General features: G+C 45.8%; 1 protein-coding gene across 1 annotated transcript in view; it reads left to right on the forward strand.

The window, feature by feature from the left end:
- LOC144141389 (uncharacterized) overlaps positions 1–19,636 on the forward strand; it is a 95,382-nt gene that overhangs the window by 48,590 nt on the left and 27,156 nt on the right. Inside the window, exon 5 of the mRNA XM_077672968.1 lies at positions 5,735–5,826. Coding sequence (XP_077529094.1) covers positions 5,735–5,826 — 92 coding nt within the window. The remainder of the gene's footprint in view (positions 1–5,734; positions 5,827–19,636) is intronic.

A 19,636-nucleotide genomic window follows, 5' to 3' on the forward strand; every position in this document is an offset into this window, starting at 1 on the left:
CATCGTCACATGCACTGATAATAAAGGTTTCCGAGATAGACTAGAAGAAAATATTATCACACAAGATTAACCTTCAAGTTCACCTGCTGTAACACATATTTTGTGTAATATGTATTGTTGAACTTATTCAGTGTTTGGTTCTTCTACGTATTGTTAACTCTGTAAAATTATGTGACACTTATTTTGCGATGTTCCTAACTTAGCCAATGTTTTGAACTCTGGTGCTTTAGAACTTTTGTGTTTTTGCATGTTTTTGGGTTTTTAACAATATCTTGGTTCATTTGTATTTTTGTAAAGAATGTTTCGCGACCTTCCCCTTATGTAAATCCTTCGGGCCTTTAAGGGTATAATAACTGAAATGAAATAAAATATGTAAAGCATTGTTTATTTTTTTTCTTTTGTTCTAGTTACGCTTATGTGACTACTGGTTCCTGTCTCCAGTGTATACCTATTTCGATTTGTTTTTTTTTAGCATTGCACCCGATCTCGTCACTTGTCCTACCTTCTGTTGTGCCTTCGGCCGTTAACGATGAAATAAATCAAATGAAATGAAGCATCCCTTTTCAATATCAAACATTGGAGGCAACATAATACAGGTCCCAACATTATTTCAAGCCTTCACTTCGCTATTTGCCCCGCAGATCTTTTTCATCTCTTAAGAGGGACGTGGGTAATTGGTGGACTACTTGATTGGTAATTACCATTTGTGAAATTAAGTTTACAAATCCTTAGGCATCTACAAACCATTATAGTATTTGCCACTTCCCTACCGGATTATCCACATAAGATAATACCCAAACAATCAACCTCCCCCAAGGATTTGTTTGAAGGAAAGCCACACAGAACTTATGACCACAAATATCTGAACTTCACCCAACATTCGTAAAACAGGCACACGTGGAGGAGGCGGCATCACTTCATACAGCGCACATCTTCGCAGGGGAAGAACATATATTCTGAGAGGCTCCGGAGCCATGAGCGTTCCAAGGCGATTTTGCTGAAACGAACACTGTAGGCGGGCGCGACGGGCGGACAGGAAGCATGGGGTATGTTTCGTGTATAACCCACAGTCAATATTCTCGTAGCATTCCAAAAAGAAGGGCGACAGGTAAATGTGAACCCCGGGAGGCAAGACAATATGTGACGTTCCTTAACATCAATTAATTCATACACAGAACCACACAACTTACGGGTGTGAATACGACAACTCAATGAACCACTGACACAGCGCCTGTCGCTAGTCCGCACAACCGAGGACACATTTGAGGACTATGCTAATCCACTAAAAAACACTTTCAACTTGTGTGGTGTTGTCACAACTCCACCAACACTTTTTATATACCAAATGTGGCCTTTAAACCTTTATGCGGATGAACAAAAAGTCAAACGCTACTTAGAACTGGCATTTCTGCTCAGTGAGCTGAAAACTCCCCCCAGCCCAAGAAGCCCTTCAGATTGGGGAACAGACAACCTAACGAGCACCATGATACAACTCTTGCACGCATACAAATTTGAAACCCTCTTCCAATATTCAACACGATATGAAAATTTGGGGCACCTTACCAGGACGCGGGGGGGGGCCACTTTAGTGGTTTTTTTGGTAAAAGGAAAGGACACGGTGGCCCCTGTAAATTATCGTGTACTTGCCCTGACGATTTGCCTTGCACACGTCTTGTGAAAATGTTCCATACGAGAATCCATATTTTTGGGGAACCCTCATGTGCTTGATACCTGCTCGGCAGGATTTAGGCCGAAATAATTACGAGCGATCATTTGGTGAACATAGAATCATGTGCAAGCTAGGTCTTTATATGGAAACAGAATTCAATGAGCGTTTTGTGTTCTATTGTTCAATGTGGCAGAACAGAAAAGACAGGAGCCACGGTCAATTTTAATCCATGCTAGGTTGCTGCAAGAGCGAGCCCAAGAAAGTTACGGGCCCGCCAATTATATATCGCCGTCGTCAGTCTTTGGTCATACTACTGATAGACATTGCGTATGAGGCCTATTAAATATGTGCTGGTCGAATGCTATCGTCTCAGTGGAGAACGCGGTAACGCGACGATTCTGATGTGGATGAGCAATCTTATCAGAATATACAACACGAATCGCTTGGTACCACAAATGAGGATTCTGTCGTTGCCAATGACTGGCCCCGCCACAGCGATGTGTTCAGTAACTATGATACGTCTAAGATTATGAGAACCACGCCCAATTGCCAAAGGTATTGCCAGACGTCTATGGCCTGTCTCGCCAGGGGTGGTTTCTGGAAAAAATGATAGGCGTCTGACGAGGTGGGGATTTGGGCAGAAGACAGGGTCGAATTCCAGTGACGGTGGAGCTGGCGGAGCCCGCTGCTATACTACGACGCTTGGCATGTACGCATGCCAAGACGACGCGTAGTTGCAGCAAGAAGGGGGGTGATCCTGTACACTCCCCCAAATATATCACGTGGGGGCCGGACAGAAAAAAAAATTGCGCCCACCTCCCCGAGAGGGCAACGCTGTGTAGATGCGACGCATCGTGGGGTTCACTTGGTTTTTCCGTTGGATTGATTCTGAAATCGCGTGAAACGTGTCGGGAAGGCGTATGATTATTATGTTTTATGATTATTATTATGTTTTATTGGCCAATCTTGTTCGATCTCTCTAAATGGTATGTTTGAGGCTTCGCTGTCGCAACGACCTTTACTCCATCATTGTTGCTGTAAGTGGGAGCTTCTCCTCTTTAATTGCAAGTGTTAATGATTGCCCCATCATGTGTTGTATAAGTAGCTTCTTGACGTTGTTTGGATGAGTCAACGATATAAGGCGCGTTCGTAGCATTTGATTCTGTCTTAGTTTTGTGGCACAGTTGGGAGAGCAGCATGTACCTCGCGTTCCGACCGCAGGGCCGTGGAATCGAAACCGGGCGCCACTAACTGTTATTTTTTTATAGTGTAGGGGGAGGGGTGCGGACAACGCCGTATTGAGGGACAAGGCGAGTGAATGAGATGCAGTCGCATCTAATAAGAGAAGCCAGGGTCAAGAATGATGTTTGTCTATTTACATTTTCGACAAAGTTGCCATGAGATAGAGCCCAGGCAAGTTCAGCGCAAGTCAGATTTATGTCATCGTCTTTTGTCTTGGGTTTTAGTACTGAGCGATAGTATCCCTAATGTGGCCTGTGACAAAATCCTGAAGGCTTATGATACGCCATGGCACTACGGCATTCTTAGCGAACTAATATATTCTTGCTCATTCTTGATAGTTACATGTCTGAACAAATATTTCCAGGCAGTGTGGGGCAAAACTGCAAACGTTCAAGTGCGCGAAAAAGGCATGCCTTAAGGGAGAGTTTTGTGCTGCACTGTTTTATTGTGATATGTATTCGATGTGGCTGGAATTTGGACCTCCAAGCTTCTGGGCAATGCATCTGGGCGTTGTAACATTAAGTTACTAATTATAAAAATGTCCACATGCCAAGTTTGGCGTCTTTGGGGAGATGAAAACTGTTTTAAACGTAGTCCTACGACGCGTACCGGCATATGTGATATCAAAATGGCGCGGGATCTGAGGCGATGCTAATAATAAACTCAATGATCACTTCAATCCTTTAAGGAAGAAAAATTTGTAGGTTTCCAGTAGAACTCCCATTCGTTCCTCACAATCATGAGCCAACCTAAGCCAAAATGTTTAGAAAAATCAGTATTCCTAACATCACCACAAACCAGACGTATTGTGTTGAAAAACCACTCACCTCACGCGTTATCACCACATTCTTGGTGTGTCGGATTCATTGTGGGATTGTGGGGCACGCGGGAACACAAAATTGGCTCTAATACGCTTGACCATGTGATGCACTTGTGCCTCGCCTCCCATCTTGTGCTATCCACTCTTCCCTCGTAGTGTGCCCATACTTAGAGTGCGAAACATTGTACGAACATCATCAGCTAACGTGTATGAATCTCTTATAACCAATAAAACTTGCACCAATGAAACCTCATGCTTTTATATCAATGGTTTACGATACATCTAGTATATACCATGGTTTTTATATCATCCATATATATGTGCTCTATTGCCACACAGGGCAGAACAGAAGGTACCTGAACACTGTATCTACTTTTAGAGACCTTCAAGACAGATTCTACATAGTCTGCCATTTATTATCTGAGAATGCCTGTCGAATTCGCTCTACCCAATTCTTATCCTTCTAAATTTGTCTGCCTCGTGGTTGAGATCAGGGTTCACTACTTGGCCTAGGTAGGTATATTCGCTCACCGCTCAGCAGTACCGCATACTCGTCACCTATCTCCAACCGCTGTGCTCTCCCGAGACAATATGCATTACTTTATTATTTGCCTCAAAAAATCACGCCCCCGATTCTCCTGTACTTGTCCAGTACGGTAATCATGTTTTGCAATTAGTCCCCAGTGCTACTTAGCAAGGTAACGTCATCAGACAATCTACGGTTACTGAGGTATTCTCTATTAACCCTTACGACCACCTGTTCCAAATCAAATGTTCTGAATACGTTTGGTAAACACGCTTTGAATAAAATTGGAGATATTCTGTTTACTTGTCTGGCCCCTTCCTTAGAGGAATTTTACTGCTCTACTCATTGAGGACGATTGTAGATATGCTCTAGTATTCTAACATAAGGATACTAGTAGGTATAAGTATTTTCAAAATCAGCAGTCCTATTTTCTAACACATCGGTCTTTTTATGGTGATTTTAGATGTACTCATCAAAAACGATTCCCCACCTCTACCACATCCTTATTTTTAAAGCACACTGCCGTCCATTACTCGTGTCACCAGTAATTTCTCTCAACTGCTAGATGATCTCAGAATAGAGCTTCAATGCCCTGTATAGTACTTAGAGGAAAATATTATAAGTATTTTCAGAAAAGGTGAACAAATTTTTAATTTCCTTTCGGCTGCAGTTCGCAAGAACACCCAAGCCACCAAAAAAGCTTTTGAATGCCCACACGAAATTCGCTTAACAAGTATGTATTCTTCACAATTCCTAGGCCTACTCAATACTTTTAGCCGTTATTTTAATTTTCAGCTCCTAACTACTGGGCAGAAGATTTGGCTAAAGAGTCGCAACTACGAACCAAAGGACAGCTATTGGCATCGTTGCATTTATCTCGAAACCGAAAAAAGTTACGCAGAGGGAAACTACGACCTCTTTTATGGATACATACATGAGAGTACAAATTAGTAAGTTTCTACCCAAATTTACTTTTCAAATGGCTGGACTTATTCTCTGGAGGCACAACATAACAGCATTTTAAAAACAAATGCGCATTGAGGAATTAAAAATTTATAAAAACAAACATATCTACAACGCCTGTTTGCTTATGAAATATTGTAAGAAATATCATACACCTTCTCAAGCAATGTTTTCAATGGCTAGTTTGCTTGAGGGACGCCAAAAATGTAATAGTTCAACCATGCCGCTCACTAGAGGGTCCATTCTATACTACACCTATTCACCTGAAATATTTTGACATGATACTGTGAATTATAACACGAAAAAATAATATTCGCCCGCTCGTTTTGCAGCCACAACTCATGCGAAAACTCGGCGTTGTACTGAGGCAGCTACTTGTAGAAATTTGTTCTGGTTTGTGTTCGTTAGCAACAAAATGTATCTACAAATACCTAAACTCCTAAAGCAAGTGATGAAGAGTTTTTTTGCAGTTATATTTGTAAATCCTAAATAGTTCTGTATTTCTGATGTGTAGTGTGTACCGACACAACGGCATGTTTTTGACTGCTACGACAACAAGGAACATAAAAGGCGAAGAAGTCCTGCACGTTACGAAAGTAGGTGATGGTAAGCATCAAAATATTAACCATAAAATTGTAATGTTAGATAACCCTTCAGTTTGAAAGAAGCATTCTAATAACGGGGGCTAAGAAGCACCTCCTGCTTAGAAGATTCTACATATCATTCGCTTTAGTTTATTTCACTTCTATTTTTTCAGACATGCTTTAGTGTCCATTGCTAGTAACTACGTATTACCTTTTAGCGCTATTTCCTTGTTGGTCCTGCGCCGTCAAACACAAACCATTATCATCGTTCTACAGTGAAGTGCTGGGCAATATAAACAGCAATTTTTTCCTATGCGTGTTGGGGTGTACGACATCAAATAAGAGTGTGTGCATTATAGAGTGGTTTTTCAGTGGTAGAGTAACGATAATGTTAAGTATTGAAGAACACGTTACTTTTACTTATGCACTCCAACCAAACGGGGAATCTGCTGTTGTCTTGTAATATAGGTAGAAACGAAGGTAGAGAAGAGGGAACTTCAATTTGTGTTTACACCAGGTGTGTTTTATTGAGCAATTATTATAAGTGGTATGTTGTATTCGTTATGAAAACCGTGAAGGGTGAACAAGCAGAGAAAAACTGCATAGTAAGCTCTCTCCCTGTTCAGTGCTTGAAGTGGTTGGAAAGATACTGAAAAACAGTTTTGTGTTTGGCTACCACATTTGTTGACACAGACACAAAATGAATGCCAAGTTACACCCTTCCACCCCATTTAAAATTGATGCAACAAACGAAGGCGCGCGCTCTAAGAAAGTTCTCTTGAATCAGACGTCAAACGGAGGCCAACTCTAGGGGAAAAATCGTCTATTGCATCGTAATGTTAGTTTGTGTAGATCTACTACCACACAAAAACGGATACTACTGCTACACCAGACCAAGCGCTTTTGCCGTGCAAAGCGGACGCGCGCTTGATTCTGTATCAAAACATCAATCAGGAAGCAAAATAAAAATTTTAAATCAGTCAAAAAACACTACTCGCAGGGAATTGAGGTTAAGCAGGTGTCTTTGTTTTCAAGTCTCATTGCCTGGAAATGTTTTTGGCGATAAATGAAGGGTATTCATCGACGGAATATATATAACTTGAATACCAGTTACCGTCAGCATTCAACCACTCTGTTACGGAAAGGTATAAAGCACTGAATCTTGAGAGAACCTCGCACAGTCAGCCGAATCACGCAATCTGGGAAGCCAAGCAAACCAATGTCTGTTCCAGGCAACAAATCCCTCAAGCTATTAACCCGGGCAATGCACTCAGTGATATTCAATCTTCTTCGCTAGATCAATCGTAAAGACTGGCATTAAACAAGTACCACAAGGCACTGTTTCTGTTTTTACCCATCCTGAAGCCGGTGCCACAAAAAAGACACATTCCGTGAGTACGAGCGCCCTGAACTTTGGGCGCAGTACTAGGAAGTGGGAAACCAAGAGAGAAAACCACCCATAGATTTAATTTCAGGAAAAACGTTTCGGTGAGAAAACAATATATGTCATTCGTATCGGATTCTATGCTTGTTTGTGTGATTATCGCCGTCATCTCCCATCACTGTGAATCCAAGCTGACAGTAGCCTTGGTTGATTTTTTCGGAGAACGCACGATCAAACGAGAGAGAGTTCCTGCCTCACGCTATCATACTTCTCGTTGTAAATAATTTCAAAAAGCATGACCGTGTACAAAAAAATAGAAAGAAGCAAAAGGTTGAATATTTGAAACTTGCTTCGGGTTGAAGGCTGAACGTGTTCTTTGAAAGACCTTTCAAAGCTGTGCAAAAAGAGCTTTACATTTAGCGGCGTCAGATAGAAAATATTACCCGGGAAAGGGGACCACGCACGGGACACCTTGAGCACTCTTGGTGACGGTACTGGCGATACCGCGGACCCCGAGCCCCCAAACATACGCTGGATCCAACCGTGGCGATGTGTTTATAGGTACAGGGTTAGAAACCACGAACGGTGGCCGTCGTTGCCTTGGTCAAGCTCCGGCCGATGGGCTCCCTGCCTGGTAGACAGGCAGGGAGCTCCGGGACCTCTTTGACTACCAGGGTAAGGTCAAAGGAGAAAGTACCCCCGTATCCCTGCTGTTATACTATGCCATATGGTATCTTCAAACCACCCCCCCCCAACCATGATCGGCCCGCTAAAAGGGGCCGCACCGAAGTATCTTTTCGTTCTTTGCCTTCTATCTCGCTCTCAAAGCCAGATAACTACCCTCGTTTTTTGATCATTGAACCTGTAGACAAATCGAAGCCGGTTTCCACTAAATCTGTATTTCTTGTTTCTAAATACCTTGAACGTATCATCGGCAAAACGTATGACGCCAAAAAGCTCAGAACTGGTGAAGTGCTAGTTGAAGTTAAAACTCAGCAGCAATCCACAATCCTCCTGGAAAAAACCCGCATGGCAGATCTGGAGATCAGGGTCACACCCGATCGCAGCCTCAACAGTTGTCAAGGTGTCATCTCTCAGGCAGATCTCGTAACCGAGACAGAGACTGATCTGCTCGAAGGCCTAAAAGACCAAGGCGTGACACCAGTAAGGCGCATCGTCATCAGGAGAGAGAACAACGAAATAGCCACCAAACATCTGATCCTGACTTTCGACCGCTGCAAACTGGCCGAGCATGTCAACGCAGGTTTCATCCGTTGTTCTGTCCGGTCGTGCATACCGAACCCGAGGCGCTGTTTCAAGTGCCAGAGGTTCGGGCATGGTACCAACTCCTGTCGAGGCAGAACAACATGTGCCAAATGCGCCCAGCACGATCATCTATCTGACAACTGCACTGCAACCAACTTCACCTGCCCGAATTGCCAGGGTCCACACGCAGCATACTCTCGCGCTTGTGAAAAGTTTCATCTTAAAAAAAAATCATTAACCTTAAGATAACCGAAAACATCACCTTCCCAGAGGCACGAAAAAGGTTCGCCTCCTTCCCTCTGGGCAGGTACGCCGACGCAGCTCGCCGGGGGGCGGGCGGGCGTTTGGTTTCGGCGGGGACCTAGTACCGAGAGTCGGACGTGGTCCCGCCCCCGCCGCCCCCCCCCCCCCCCCTGGGTTGCCTCTTGCAGCCCAACCTGCCTCCGTACCGCTCGCTGAGCCAGCAGCGAGCGGTGCGGAAGCGGGTTTCCGTTTCCCCCTCTCTACCGGCTCGAAGCACACGTGAGGGCCCGGAGAGATGGAGACGGCGGCAGTCGCAGCGACCCCCTTCCCGCCTCACTGCCGGTGCCACCTGTGGTGCTCCCCACGCCTTCGGCACTGGCAGCGCAGGCAAAGAACACCCGAAAGGGTAGCACGTCAAGGGGGCCCAGTCCGCTGGGCACCCCCTTGCCTTCAGATGACGACATGGACGTCGAGCCCTTCCGGCTTTCATCACAGCGGAAGGAACGGTCTGCGACGTCCAGGTCAGTAGAAAAGGCCCGAAAACCCCTTCCAAGAGTCCAAGCCCCGAAAGACCCTACATAAACAGTCACACTCCAGTAGCTCCGAACACATCATAATGGGAAGAGAAGACATAATACAACGGAACTGCAGAGGCCTTCTGAATAATCTTGACGATGTATACGAAATACTGCATGCTTATCAGCCAAGTGTAATGTGTGTTCCGAAAACATATCCTAATTCCAAACACAAATTTCTTGAATAGTTACATGGTATACAGGAAAGACAGGGATGGCTGCACACACTCTTCTGGCGGTGTTGCCATAATCACCCGCAAATCCTTAGCATGCCAGCCTTCCAACTTGAACACCGTTCTTGAGGCTGTGGCCGTCCGCACAATAATTTTTAATAGGTTGATAACGGTATGCTCCATATACATCTCTCCTGATCTTGCACTTCTGAGCTCTGATTTTGAGGCGCTGGTCGACCAGCTTCGTGAACCATACTTCTTAACAGGCGACGTCAATGCACACAATTCCCTTTGGGGCTCTTCTCGCACGGATGCCCGAGGTCGCCTGATAGAGAAGTTTTTACATCCTCTGGAGAATGCCTTTTCAACAAGAAACACCCTACATACCATAACATAGGACACAATACATACTCAAACATTGACTTGGCTTTTGGTTCGGCAATTCTCTTTCCATGTCTTGAGTGGGGAGTGGGCCCTGACCCATATGGCAGTGACAACTTCTTCACTTCACTAACATATATAGGTAAATGCCCAAGAAGTCCATCTTCCCATAATAGGTTCAATGAAGCACGAGCTAACTGGAACACATTTACAGAGACATCGAAACAACACCACACATTCATAGGACACTTACACATTGAAAAAGCTACCCAACTCCTCACGGCGCACATCCTCGACACCGCCGAAAAGTCCATTCCCCACGCCTCTGGTTTCTCGTGCAACCAGAGGAGGCCGTGGTAGAATGAGGACTGTAGGCGGGCGCGAGACGCCCAGAACAAGGCATGGGGTATCCTTCGTCGGTACCCCACGTCGGGTAACCTTATTTTGTTCAAACGGGCCAAAGCGTTAGGTAAACGTGTGCGCCGTGAGGCAAAACGAGAGAGTGGGCGTTCCTTTATAACATCAGTAAACTCCTACACAGATCCACGGAAAGTATGGATAAGAATACGCAAACTCAAAGGACATCAAACACACGGCCTGCCTCTGGTCAGCAGAACAGGGGACACACTCGAAGACCAGGCTGACAAACTCGCACAACGCTTCCAACACGTTTCCAGTTCAGCACACTACACAAACACTTTCATGAAACACAAACAAATGGCCGAAACGAAGCCTTTACATGACAATGACAGGTCAGCCACTTCTTATAACTGTGAGTTCACACTTCATGAGCTGAGGGGTGCTCTGAGCACGTGTAAACCCTCAGCTCCAGGCCCAGACAACATTACGTATACAATGATACAGAACTTACACACAGACACTCTTGTAACACTTCTTCACCTTTTGAACAAGATATGGCTTTCGGGGAAGATTCCAAAGTCTTGGAGGGATGCCATAGTTGTGGCATTTTCGAAAGAAGGGAAGGACCCTTCTTCTCCCGCTAGCTACAGACCCATTGCCCTGACCCGCTGCCTGTGCAAGCTTCTCGAGGAGATGATAAACCGGAGGCTTGTGTACTTTTTGGAGTACAACGGTCTTGTTGAGAGCTGCCAGGCAGGCTTCAGGGCGGGGAGATCCACGAACGATCAACTTGTGGCACTAGAGTCATACATTAAGGATGTCTACATTCACAAACAATTCTGTCTTACGGCGTTTTTTGACATAGAGAGGGCCTATGACACCGCATGGAATTATGGCATACTTACTGACCTTAAGTCGTTCGGCGTCTCTGGTAACATGATAAATACCGTTATTAGTAATTTGTTGGAGAGAACCTTTCGCGTCAGAGTTGGTTCTGCACTGTCAAAGGTACGCGTGGAAGAAACTGGCATGCCGCAAGGTGGAGTTCTAAGCTGCCCTCTCTTCATAGTAAAGATGAACTCATTTGGGAAGGCACTGCCGCCTACAATTTCTTACTCTATATATGTAGATGACGTGCATATATCGTTTAAATCTTGTAATATGTCAATATGCGAACGTCAAGTCCAGCTCGACGTCAAGAAACTTGCAAGCTGGGCAGACAAGAATGGTTTTAAATTGAATCCTGCAAAAAGCTCCTGCGTTGTGTTCTCTAGGAAGCGCGGGATCCCTCCAGACCCAGACATTACACTTAATAGCGTGTCGCTTGCTGTGAACAAGGAGCACAAGGTTTTAGGTGTTGTGTTTGACCAGAACCCCGCACGGGGCACCTTGAGTAATCTTGGTGACGGTACTGGCGATACCGCGGACCCCGAGCCCCCCAACATAAGCTGTGTCCTACCATGGTGATGTGTTTTTAAGGTGAAGGGTAGAAACCTCTAACGGTGGCCGTAGGAGCCGTGGTTAAGCTCCGGCCGATGGGCTCCCTGCCCGTCTACCAGGCAGGGAGCTCCGGGACCTCTTTGACTACCAGGGTGAGGTCAAAGGAGAAAGTACCCCCGTCTCCCTGCTTTTCAATGTATCATATGGCATTTTTTAAACCCCCCCCAGACGTGATCGGCCCCCAAAAAGGGCCGCACCAAAGTTTCTTTTCCTCCTTTGCAATCGATCTCTCCCCCAAAGCCTGATAATTTCTCGCGGATTTTGATCATGGAATCTGTTGACAAGACAAAGCCCATCACGTCCCAGTCTGCGTTTCAAATCTCCAAGTTTCTTGAAAGCCTTATCGGAAAGTCGTACAAGGCTAAGAAACTCACAACGGGAGAAGTTTTGATAGAAGTAGAAAACAAACAACAATCCTCTAACCTCCTCAAGCAAACGCGCATGGTAGATGTTGACATTAAGATCACGCCCCATCGCAGCCTCAATAGCTGCCAGGGCGTGATCTCTGATCGGGATCTAATGAATGAGACTGAAGCAGATCTGCTCGAGGGCCTCCGAGATCAGGGCGTGACAGCGGTGATTCGAATCACCATACGCCGAAATGATGAAATAATTCCAACCAAGCACATAATCTTGACACTTCACCGCTCTTACCTTCCTGAGTCGGTCAACGCAGGCTTCTTGAGATGTCCAATCCAACCCTACGTGCCGAACCCACGCCGCTGTTTTAAGTGTCAGCGGTTTGGGCACGGCACAACGTCTTGTCGTGGTAAATTGACGTGCGCAAAATGTGCAGCACATTATCATCAAACTGACAATTGTAAATCAAAGAACTTCACCTGTGCCAACTGAAAGGGACCACACGCTGCCTATTCTAGGAGCTGTGAAAAGTTCAACGAAGAAAAACACATCATTGCCTTGAAAGTCAACGAAAACATCACCTTCCCAGAGGCACGGAAGAGGTTCGCCTCCTTACCTCTGGGCAGGTACGCCGACGCAGCTCGCCGGGGGCGGAGCGGCGTCTGGTTTCGGCGGGGACCCAGTACCGCGAGTCGGACCTGGTCCCGCCACCGCCCCCCCCCCCTGGGTTGCCTATGTCAGCCCAATCCACCTCCGCACCGCTCGCTCACCCAGCAGCGGCTGTGGTGGCAACGTCTGTTGGGGATGCCGCTGCATCCACTGCTTCCTCTCCACCGGCCCAAAGCACACGCAAGGGCACGGAGATGGAGACGGAGGCAGTCGCAGCAACCCCCTCCCCCCCTTCACTGCCTGCGCCATCTGTAGTGCTCCCCCCGCCTTAGGAACTGGCAGCGCAGGCGAAGAACACCCGAAAGCATTCAACGTCAAGGGGGCCCAGTCCGCTCGGCACCCCTTTGCCTTCAGATGATGACATGGACGTCGAGCCCTTCCGGCTTTCATCGCAGCGGAAGGAACAGGCTGCGACGTCCAAGTCAGTAGAGAAGGCCAGAAAACCCCTTCCAAGAGTCCAAGCCCCGAAATACCCTACATAAATAGTCACACTCCAGTAGCTCTGAACACATAATAATGGGAAGAGAAAACATAACACAATGCAACCGCAGAGGCCTTCTGAATAATCTTGACGATGTATACAAAATACTGCATGCTTATCAGCCAAGTGTAATGTGTGTTCAGGAAACACATTTGAATTATAAACACACAAATTTCTTGAACAGTTACTTGATATATAGAAAGGACAGGAATGGCTGCACGCACTCTTCTGGGGGTGTGGCCATAATTGCCCGGAAATCTTTAGCATGCCACCCTGTCACTCTGAACACTGTCCTTGAGGTTGTGGCAATTCGAACAATAATATTTAATAGATTGATAACGGTATGCTCCATATACATTCCTCCAGATGTGTCACTTTTAAGCTCTGACTTTGAGGCGCTGGTTGACCAGCTGCCCGAACCATACATCCTGACAGGCGACCTTAATGCCCACAACTCTCTTTGGGGCTCTTCTCGCACGGATTCCCGATGTCGCCTGATAGAGAAATTCCTTACATCTTCAGGAGCATGCCCTTTCAACAATAAACAGCCTACATACCATAATATAGGACACAGCACATACTCATATCTTGACTTGGCGATTGGCTCCGCAGTTCCCTTTCCTCTTCTCGAGTGGGGTGTGGGCACTGACCCATACGGTAGTGACCACTTTCCCACCTCACTAACGTATATAGGTAAAGGCCCATGAAGTCCATCTTCCCAAAACAGGTTCAATGAAGCAACAGCTAACTGGAATACATTTACACAGACATCCAAACTACACCACACATCCATAGGACACCTACAGGTTGAAGGAGCTACCCAAATGCTCACGGCGCACATCCTCGACGCCGCCGAAAGGTCCATTCACCACGCCTTTGGTGCCCAGCGCAACCAGCGGAGGCCGTGGTGGAATGAGGACTGTAGGCGGGCGCGAGAGGCCCAGAACAAGGCGTGGGGTATCCTATGTCGGTACCCCACGTCGGGAAACCTCCTCTTGTTCAAACGGGCCAAGGCATTAGGAAAACGTGTGCGCCGTGAGGCAAAACGAGAGAGTTGGCGTACATTCATAACATCAATAAACTCCTACACAGACACGCGGAAAGTATGGACATGAATACGCAATCTCAAGGGACAACAAACACACAGCCTGCCTCTGGTCAGCACTACAGGGGACACACTCGAAGACCAGGCTGACACACTCGCACAACACTTCTAACACGTTTCTAGTTCAGCACACTACACCAACACTTTCATGAAACACAAACAAACGGCCGAAAAGAAGCCTATACTAGATAACAATAGGTCAACATCTTCTTATAACTCTGGGTTTTCACTGCATGAGCTGAGGGCTGCTTTGAGCACGTGTAAACCCTCAGCTCCAGGCCCAGAGAACATCACATACACAATGTAGCAACGCCTGCACGCAGACACTCTTCTAACACTCTTACACCTATATAACAAGATTTGGCTTTCGGGGCACATTCCAAACTCTTGGAAGGAGGCTATAGTTGTAGCTTTCCAGAAGGAGGGAAAGGACCCGTCGTCCCCCTCAAGTTACCGTCCTATTGCCCTGACGAGCTGCCTGTGCAAGCTCTTCGAGAAGATGATAAATCGCAGGCTCGTGTACTTCCTTGAGTACAACGGTCTTCTCGAGAGCAGCCAGGCAGGCTTCAGGGCAGGGCGATCCACGAATGATTAACTCGTAGCTCTTGAATCGTATATTAAGGATGCCTTCGTGCATAAACAGTATTGCGTAACTGTGTTTTTCGACCTCGAGAAGGCCTACGACACCGCTTGGCGCTACGGGATCCTCAGTGACCTGAAGTCATTCGGTGTCTCGGGTAACATGTTAAACACTCTTGTCAGTTACCTGTCAGAAAGAACGTTTCGAGTGAGAGTCGGTGGTGCACTCTCAAGGGTTCACGTGCAAGAAAATGGCGTGCCACAAGGTGGTGTGTTAAGCTGCACTCTCTTTATTGTAAAAATGAACTCTCTTGGTAAGGCACTTCCACCCACAATCTCTTCTTCCATGTATGTGGATGACGTCCAGATATCCTATAAATCATGTAATGTGTCAATCTGCGAACGTCAAGTCTAGCTTGGTGTCAATAAATTTGCCCGCTGGGCAGACAAGAATGGGTTTAAATTGAATCCTGCAAAAAGCTCCTGCGTTGTGTTCTCCAGGAAGCGCGGGGTCCATACGGACCCAGACATTACTCTTAATGGCGTGTCGCTTCTTGTGAACAAGGAGCACAAGTTCTTAGGTGTGGTGTTTGATCACAAACTCACATTCATTCCCCACATCAATAAACTTAAAAATAAATGTCTCAAAACAATGAATATACACTAGGTTCTCTCCCACCAATCCTATGGTTCCGACAAAGAACTCTTGCTTCGTTTGTATACTGCTTTGGTTGGGTCTCGTTTGGACTATGGCAGTGTGGTGTATGGGTCGGCGACTAAGACAGCCTTGCGAATTCTTGACCCAGTTCTACACCTGGGCCTTCGTCTTTCGTCGGGTGCTTTTCGCACTAGCCCTGCTGGGAGTCTTTATGTTGAGTGTAATAAGTGGAGCCTTGAGAACCAACAAAGATACATGGACTTGCTTTATGCTTTTAAAATTTCATCACTGAATAATCATCCTTTTTATCCTGTCTTTAACGATACATCCACATCTCAGCTCTTTGTAAATCGCCCATCCGTTCCTCTGCCCTTTTCACTTAGAGTGAAAGAGCGAGCCTCGGATCTCAGTGCTTCGTCTTTAGATGTGTACAGGTCATCCTTTTCAAACAGTTTATCGCCTTGGCAAGTTCGTCCTGTGTCGTGCGACCTTTCTTTTATAAAACTGGACAAAAATCGGGTACCGCGAGCTGCAATACTGCAGCACTTTCTGTCTCTGCAGTTTAAATACCCACTTGCAGAATTTTACAGTGACGCGTCTAAAACCTCCACCATGGTCTCCTGCGCTGCTCATGGTCCGAATTTCAGTGCAGCCAGAACCATGAGCGTCCACACAACAATTTTTTCAGCAGAAGCATATATAATTTTACTGATTGTAAGACACATACTTGAAAATCATATTCCAAAGTTTATCATCTACACGCTCCGCGCGTCAAATGTCCCTTCCATTGCGTAACAACATAATTTGTTATATAATTCCGCAATGTAGCACCCGGAATGCTGGCCAGGGTTCAGGCGGTACGGTGACATACTGATTGTAACGCACAAATCCGGTATCGCTATCGCGAAACGAGTTGCAGTGGTCAGAGCAATAACGCAGTGCCTGAGTAATAACTAAAGCTTATTTTTAACAAAAGTGTGGTGGACACATTCGATAAGGTGCCAGCTAAAATTATTCGGGGTGACCCAAAATCTAATTCTTTGGTAGTAACTATTTGCCTGTTCTTGCATGTTTCTGTTTTGTTACAAATATAAAAAATGCGCGCCATTGGTATTAGCCGCTGGTATTTGAACGCGGCAGAACGCAGGCCTATATTTAAAGCTTCAAGGTAAGCGTGATGGGCGATTGCATAGCAACAATTGCGACTTCGACAAAAAAGGAAAGGACAGGAAATATATGTCACAGTCATATCTCTTGGCGGTGGCTTTATTAATAATTGCTAGGAAAAGCTAAAGTCTGGGCGGGAAAGTAGGTGGTAAATCGTCACCACTTCATCTGTTTTTCTAGTACCTCGTAATTTCTAGTACCTGTAGTAAATTCTAGTACCTGTAGTAACTCATCAAAATGGTTCGCGAACCGGTTCAAGCTACCGCACTGGTTTGCGAACCGGTTAAGTACGTGATTTTATCGACCTGGAACTGAGCCCAAACGAAATAATTTCGCCTGAACCAGAACCGTAACCGAACCGGTATTTCTCCGATTTACACACTGGATTATACTAGTTCTCAAAGCTTGAAACACATGTAAAAGTATTTCCAAGTGCTTCTTCGCATAATAACATCACCTAACATTAGCAGCAATTGAGGACCATGAAGAAAATGGTTGCCGAGCGAGAACGGTAGGCAAAAGAGTCCTGGACTGCCCATGACCAGAGTATCGGTACGGCGGTTTCAGGCGAGGTTGTGAGTGACAAGAGAGATTATTCTGTCACCTGATCTTTCATCAAGAGCTGGCGTTCCAAAATTTACTGTTATTCGAAAACATAGGATAACGATTGGAGCAGCAGGGTAGCGCGAGTGTCCCTATTGCGAATATACTACGGGTTGACATAATCGCGGCCGATTTTTGCAGCGGCTTTTGAAATCGCTAACTGGGACGGCGCAACGTGTTTTAATTGTACATAGCTAGGATGACTTCATGGGGTATTTGGGTGAACAAATTTGAGGCTAAGAAAAAAATTGTTAATCATGTAGCATGGTCGGTTCATATTTTTGTAAGGATGATACCAGGGTGAAAATCCTGCAGAGACGTAATGTATATTTTCTTGCAGGGACCAATAGTATCTCGTGATTCCAATATCTGTACTTAGTAAAAAAAAACTTTTATTGAGCATGTCTCAAAGAAAATTTGTTGTTTGGTCAGCTCTTGAGTATTCAAGAATTTATTCGGCAGTCACTCGCGAAAAAAAATCAGATCGCGAAACGAAATGGAGCCGCCACGAACCGCTATGGGAATCAATGATATCGTGATGAAGCAAATCGGCCACATGTAGAGCACGCTTTTGGGAATAAAGAGCCCGAGCAGTGGCATACGCTTTTTTACGTATGCTGGACGAAAGATTTGTACAAAATCTCTCGAGCAGCGACACCTTTAATGGCAAAACGATTCAGGAAACTTCCCTGTTGTTGCAGCTGGTCTTTTCGCAGTTTTGTTGTTGTTTTGCCAGTTATGAATATTTGACCCTCCCGAAGCTAACTCTGCTCACAAGCAACCTGTTTAACCATAAATATACGTCAGCGCGGTAGTAAGAACGCATCCGCCCAGAATTAACGGTGATGGCTAAATAATGCTCTGGATAAGAACATTTGTAAGGTAAAAGAACGACAAAATTGTAAGAACAATCACGTGCGGGACAGGGACGACAGTGTAAGACAAAACGTACAAGTGTAAACAATGAAGAAAAGCCCCGGAAAACCAAAGTAATGTTGTTAAAATAACTACGGTACGCAAGGAATGAGCCATTCGATGATTATGTCATGAAGTTTCGGGCCGCTAAACTATGACGAGCAGAGTCATCTCTGAAGCATTCAGACAAAATTATTATGGTAATAAGGAGGCAGTCTGCTTCCTTGTGCAAGAGAACGCACTTGTGGTGTTGACGGCCGTGTAAGTGGTCCGCGAAGGACACCCACCAAAAAGCCACGACATGCTTTTTTCGTGCATTCTAAGGAATCCTATGGCCTTACGAAAACACAAACTGCATGAAAGGAAGCTACACGAAACTGGACGAAGCTGCACGAAAACGAAGCTACACGAAACACGAAACACAACTCAAACGTTCCGCAAAACGCCATTTTAAAACTACATGCTTACGTCGCAGTCCCTAGCCTGCTTTGATGACGGGGCATCGATGAATTCGCCGTGTTCTGATATCCTTGAGCAGTGGTTGCCGCATCATCTGGCCCTTCGGCCGCTTCGCCTTGCCAGTGAAGCCCTCTACCATAAACAGCGCCACCCTCTCCCACAGGAACAGCTCCTTTACTGTAGTAGGGGGGGGGGGCCAAAACAGCACCTTCAATGGCACACAGACCTCGAATGGCCCCCACACAGCGTCGAGCATGTCCTCATCGTGGCCGCGAAAGTCGTTCTGGTAGTTGTCTTTTTGGTCGCTCCCTGAACCTACGTCGCAACCATCTGAGCTTCAGCTCATGTTGCGCTCATGCCCCCGCTCCACCCAGAAAACTAGCGTTGGCCTTTCCAGAATGGTTGGCTTTTCCAGAAAGGATGGCGATCGAAGACTGCGAGAATACGTAACTGCCGTGAAATACAGAGTGCACAAGGGGGTGGCAAAATCTGTGTGCGCTTGGTCAAAGCCTTTAAATTTCTTGTCATCAAAGAGGTCACTGCAATAATAAATCACGTGCTCAGACTGTTGAAATAAAGGGCCATGGAAGCATTGTTATTCGAACCACAAAAACCGGAGCCATCTTTATTTTGGATATCATTATCAAACGGCCAACTCCTGCCCGGAAGATCGAGAAGTCCGTATAACGGAGGACTGCGTCCGCTTTTCCTGGCCAACTTTAAATTGCTGCGTACTTCTGAATGTTACTGGGAAGACTTCTGATCATCGACAATTATTGAATGAAGAGGCGGTATCACGAACAAAATTTTGACGTTTGTAAGTGGCAGGGTTTGGGGAAGTTATTAACAACATTAATTTTTTGTGGTCGTGGCGAACTCATTTGAGTTAATGGTGGCGCCGTATACTAACCTAGCGGTGACTCTATCGATATTTCGGCGAGATAAGCTGCAGTG

The sequence above is a fragment of the Haemaphysalis longicornis genome, unplaced genomic scaffold, assembly GCF_048455015.1.
Source record: "Haemaphysalis longicornis isolate Haplotype H1 unplaced genomic scaffold, Haemaphysalis longicornis Haplotype H1 scaffold_6, whole genome shotgun sequence".
Classification (NCBI taxonomy): Eukaryota; Metazoa; Arthropoda; class Arachnida; order Ixodida; family Ixodidae; genus Haemaphysalis; species Haemaphysalis longicornis.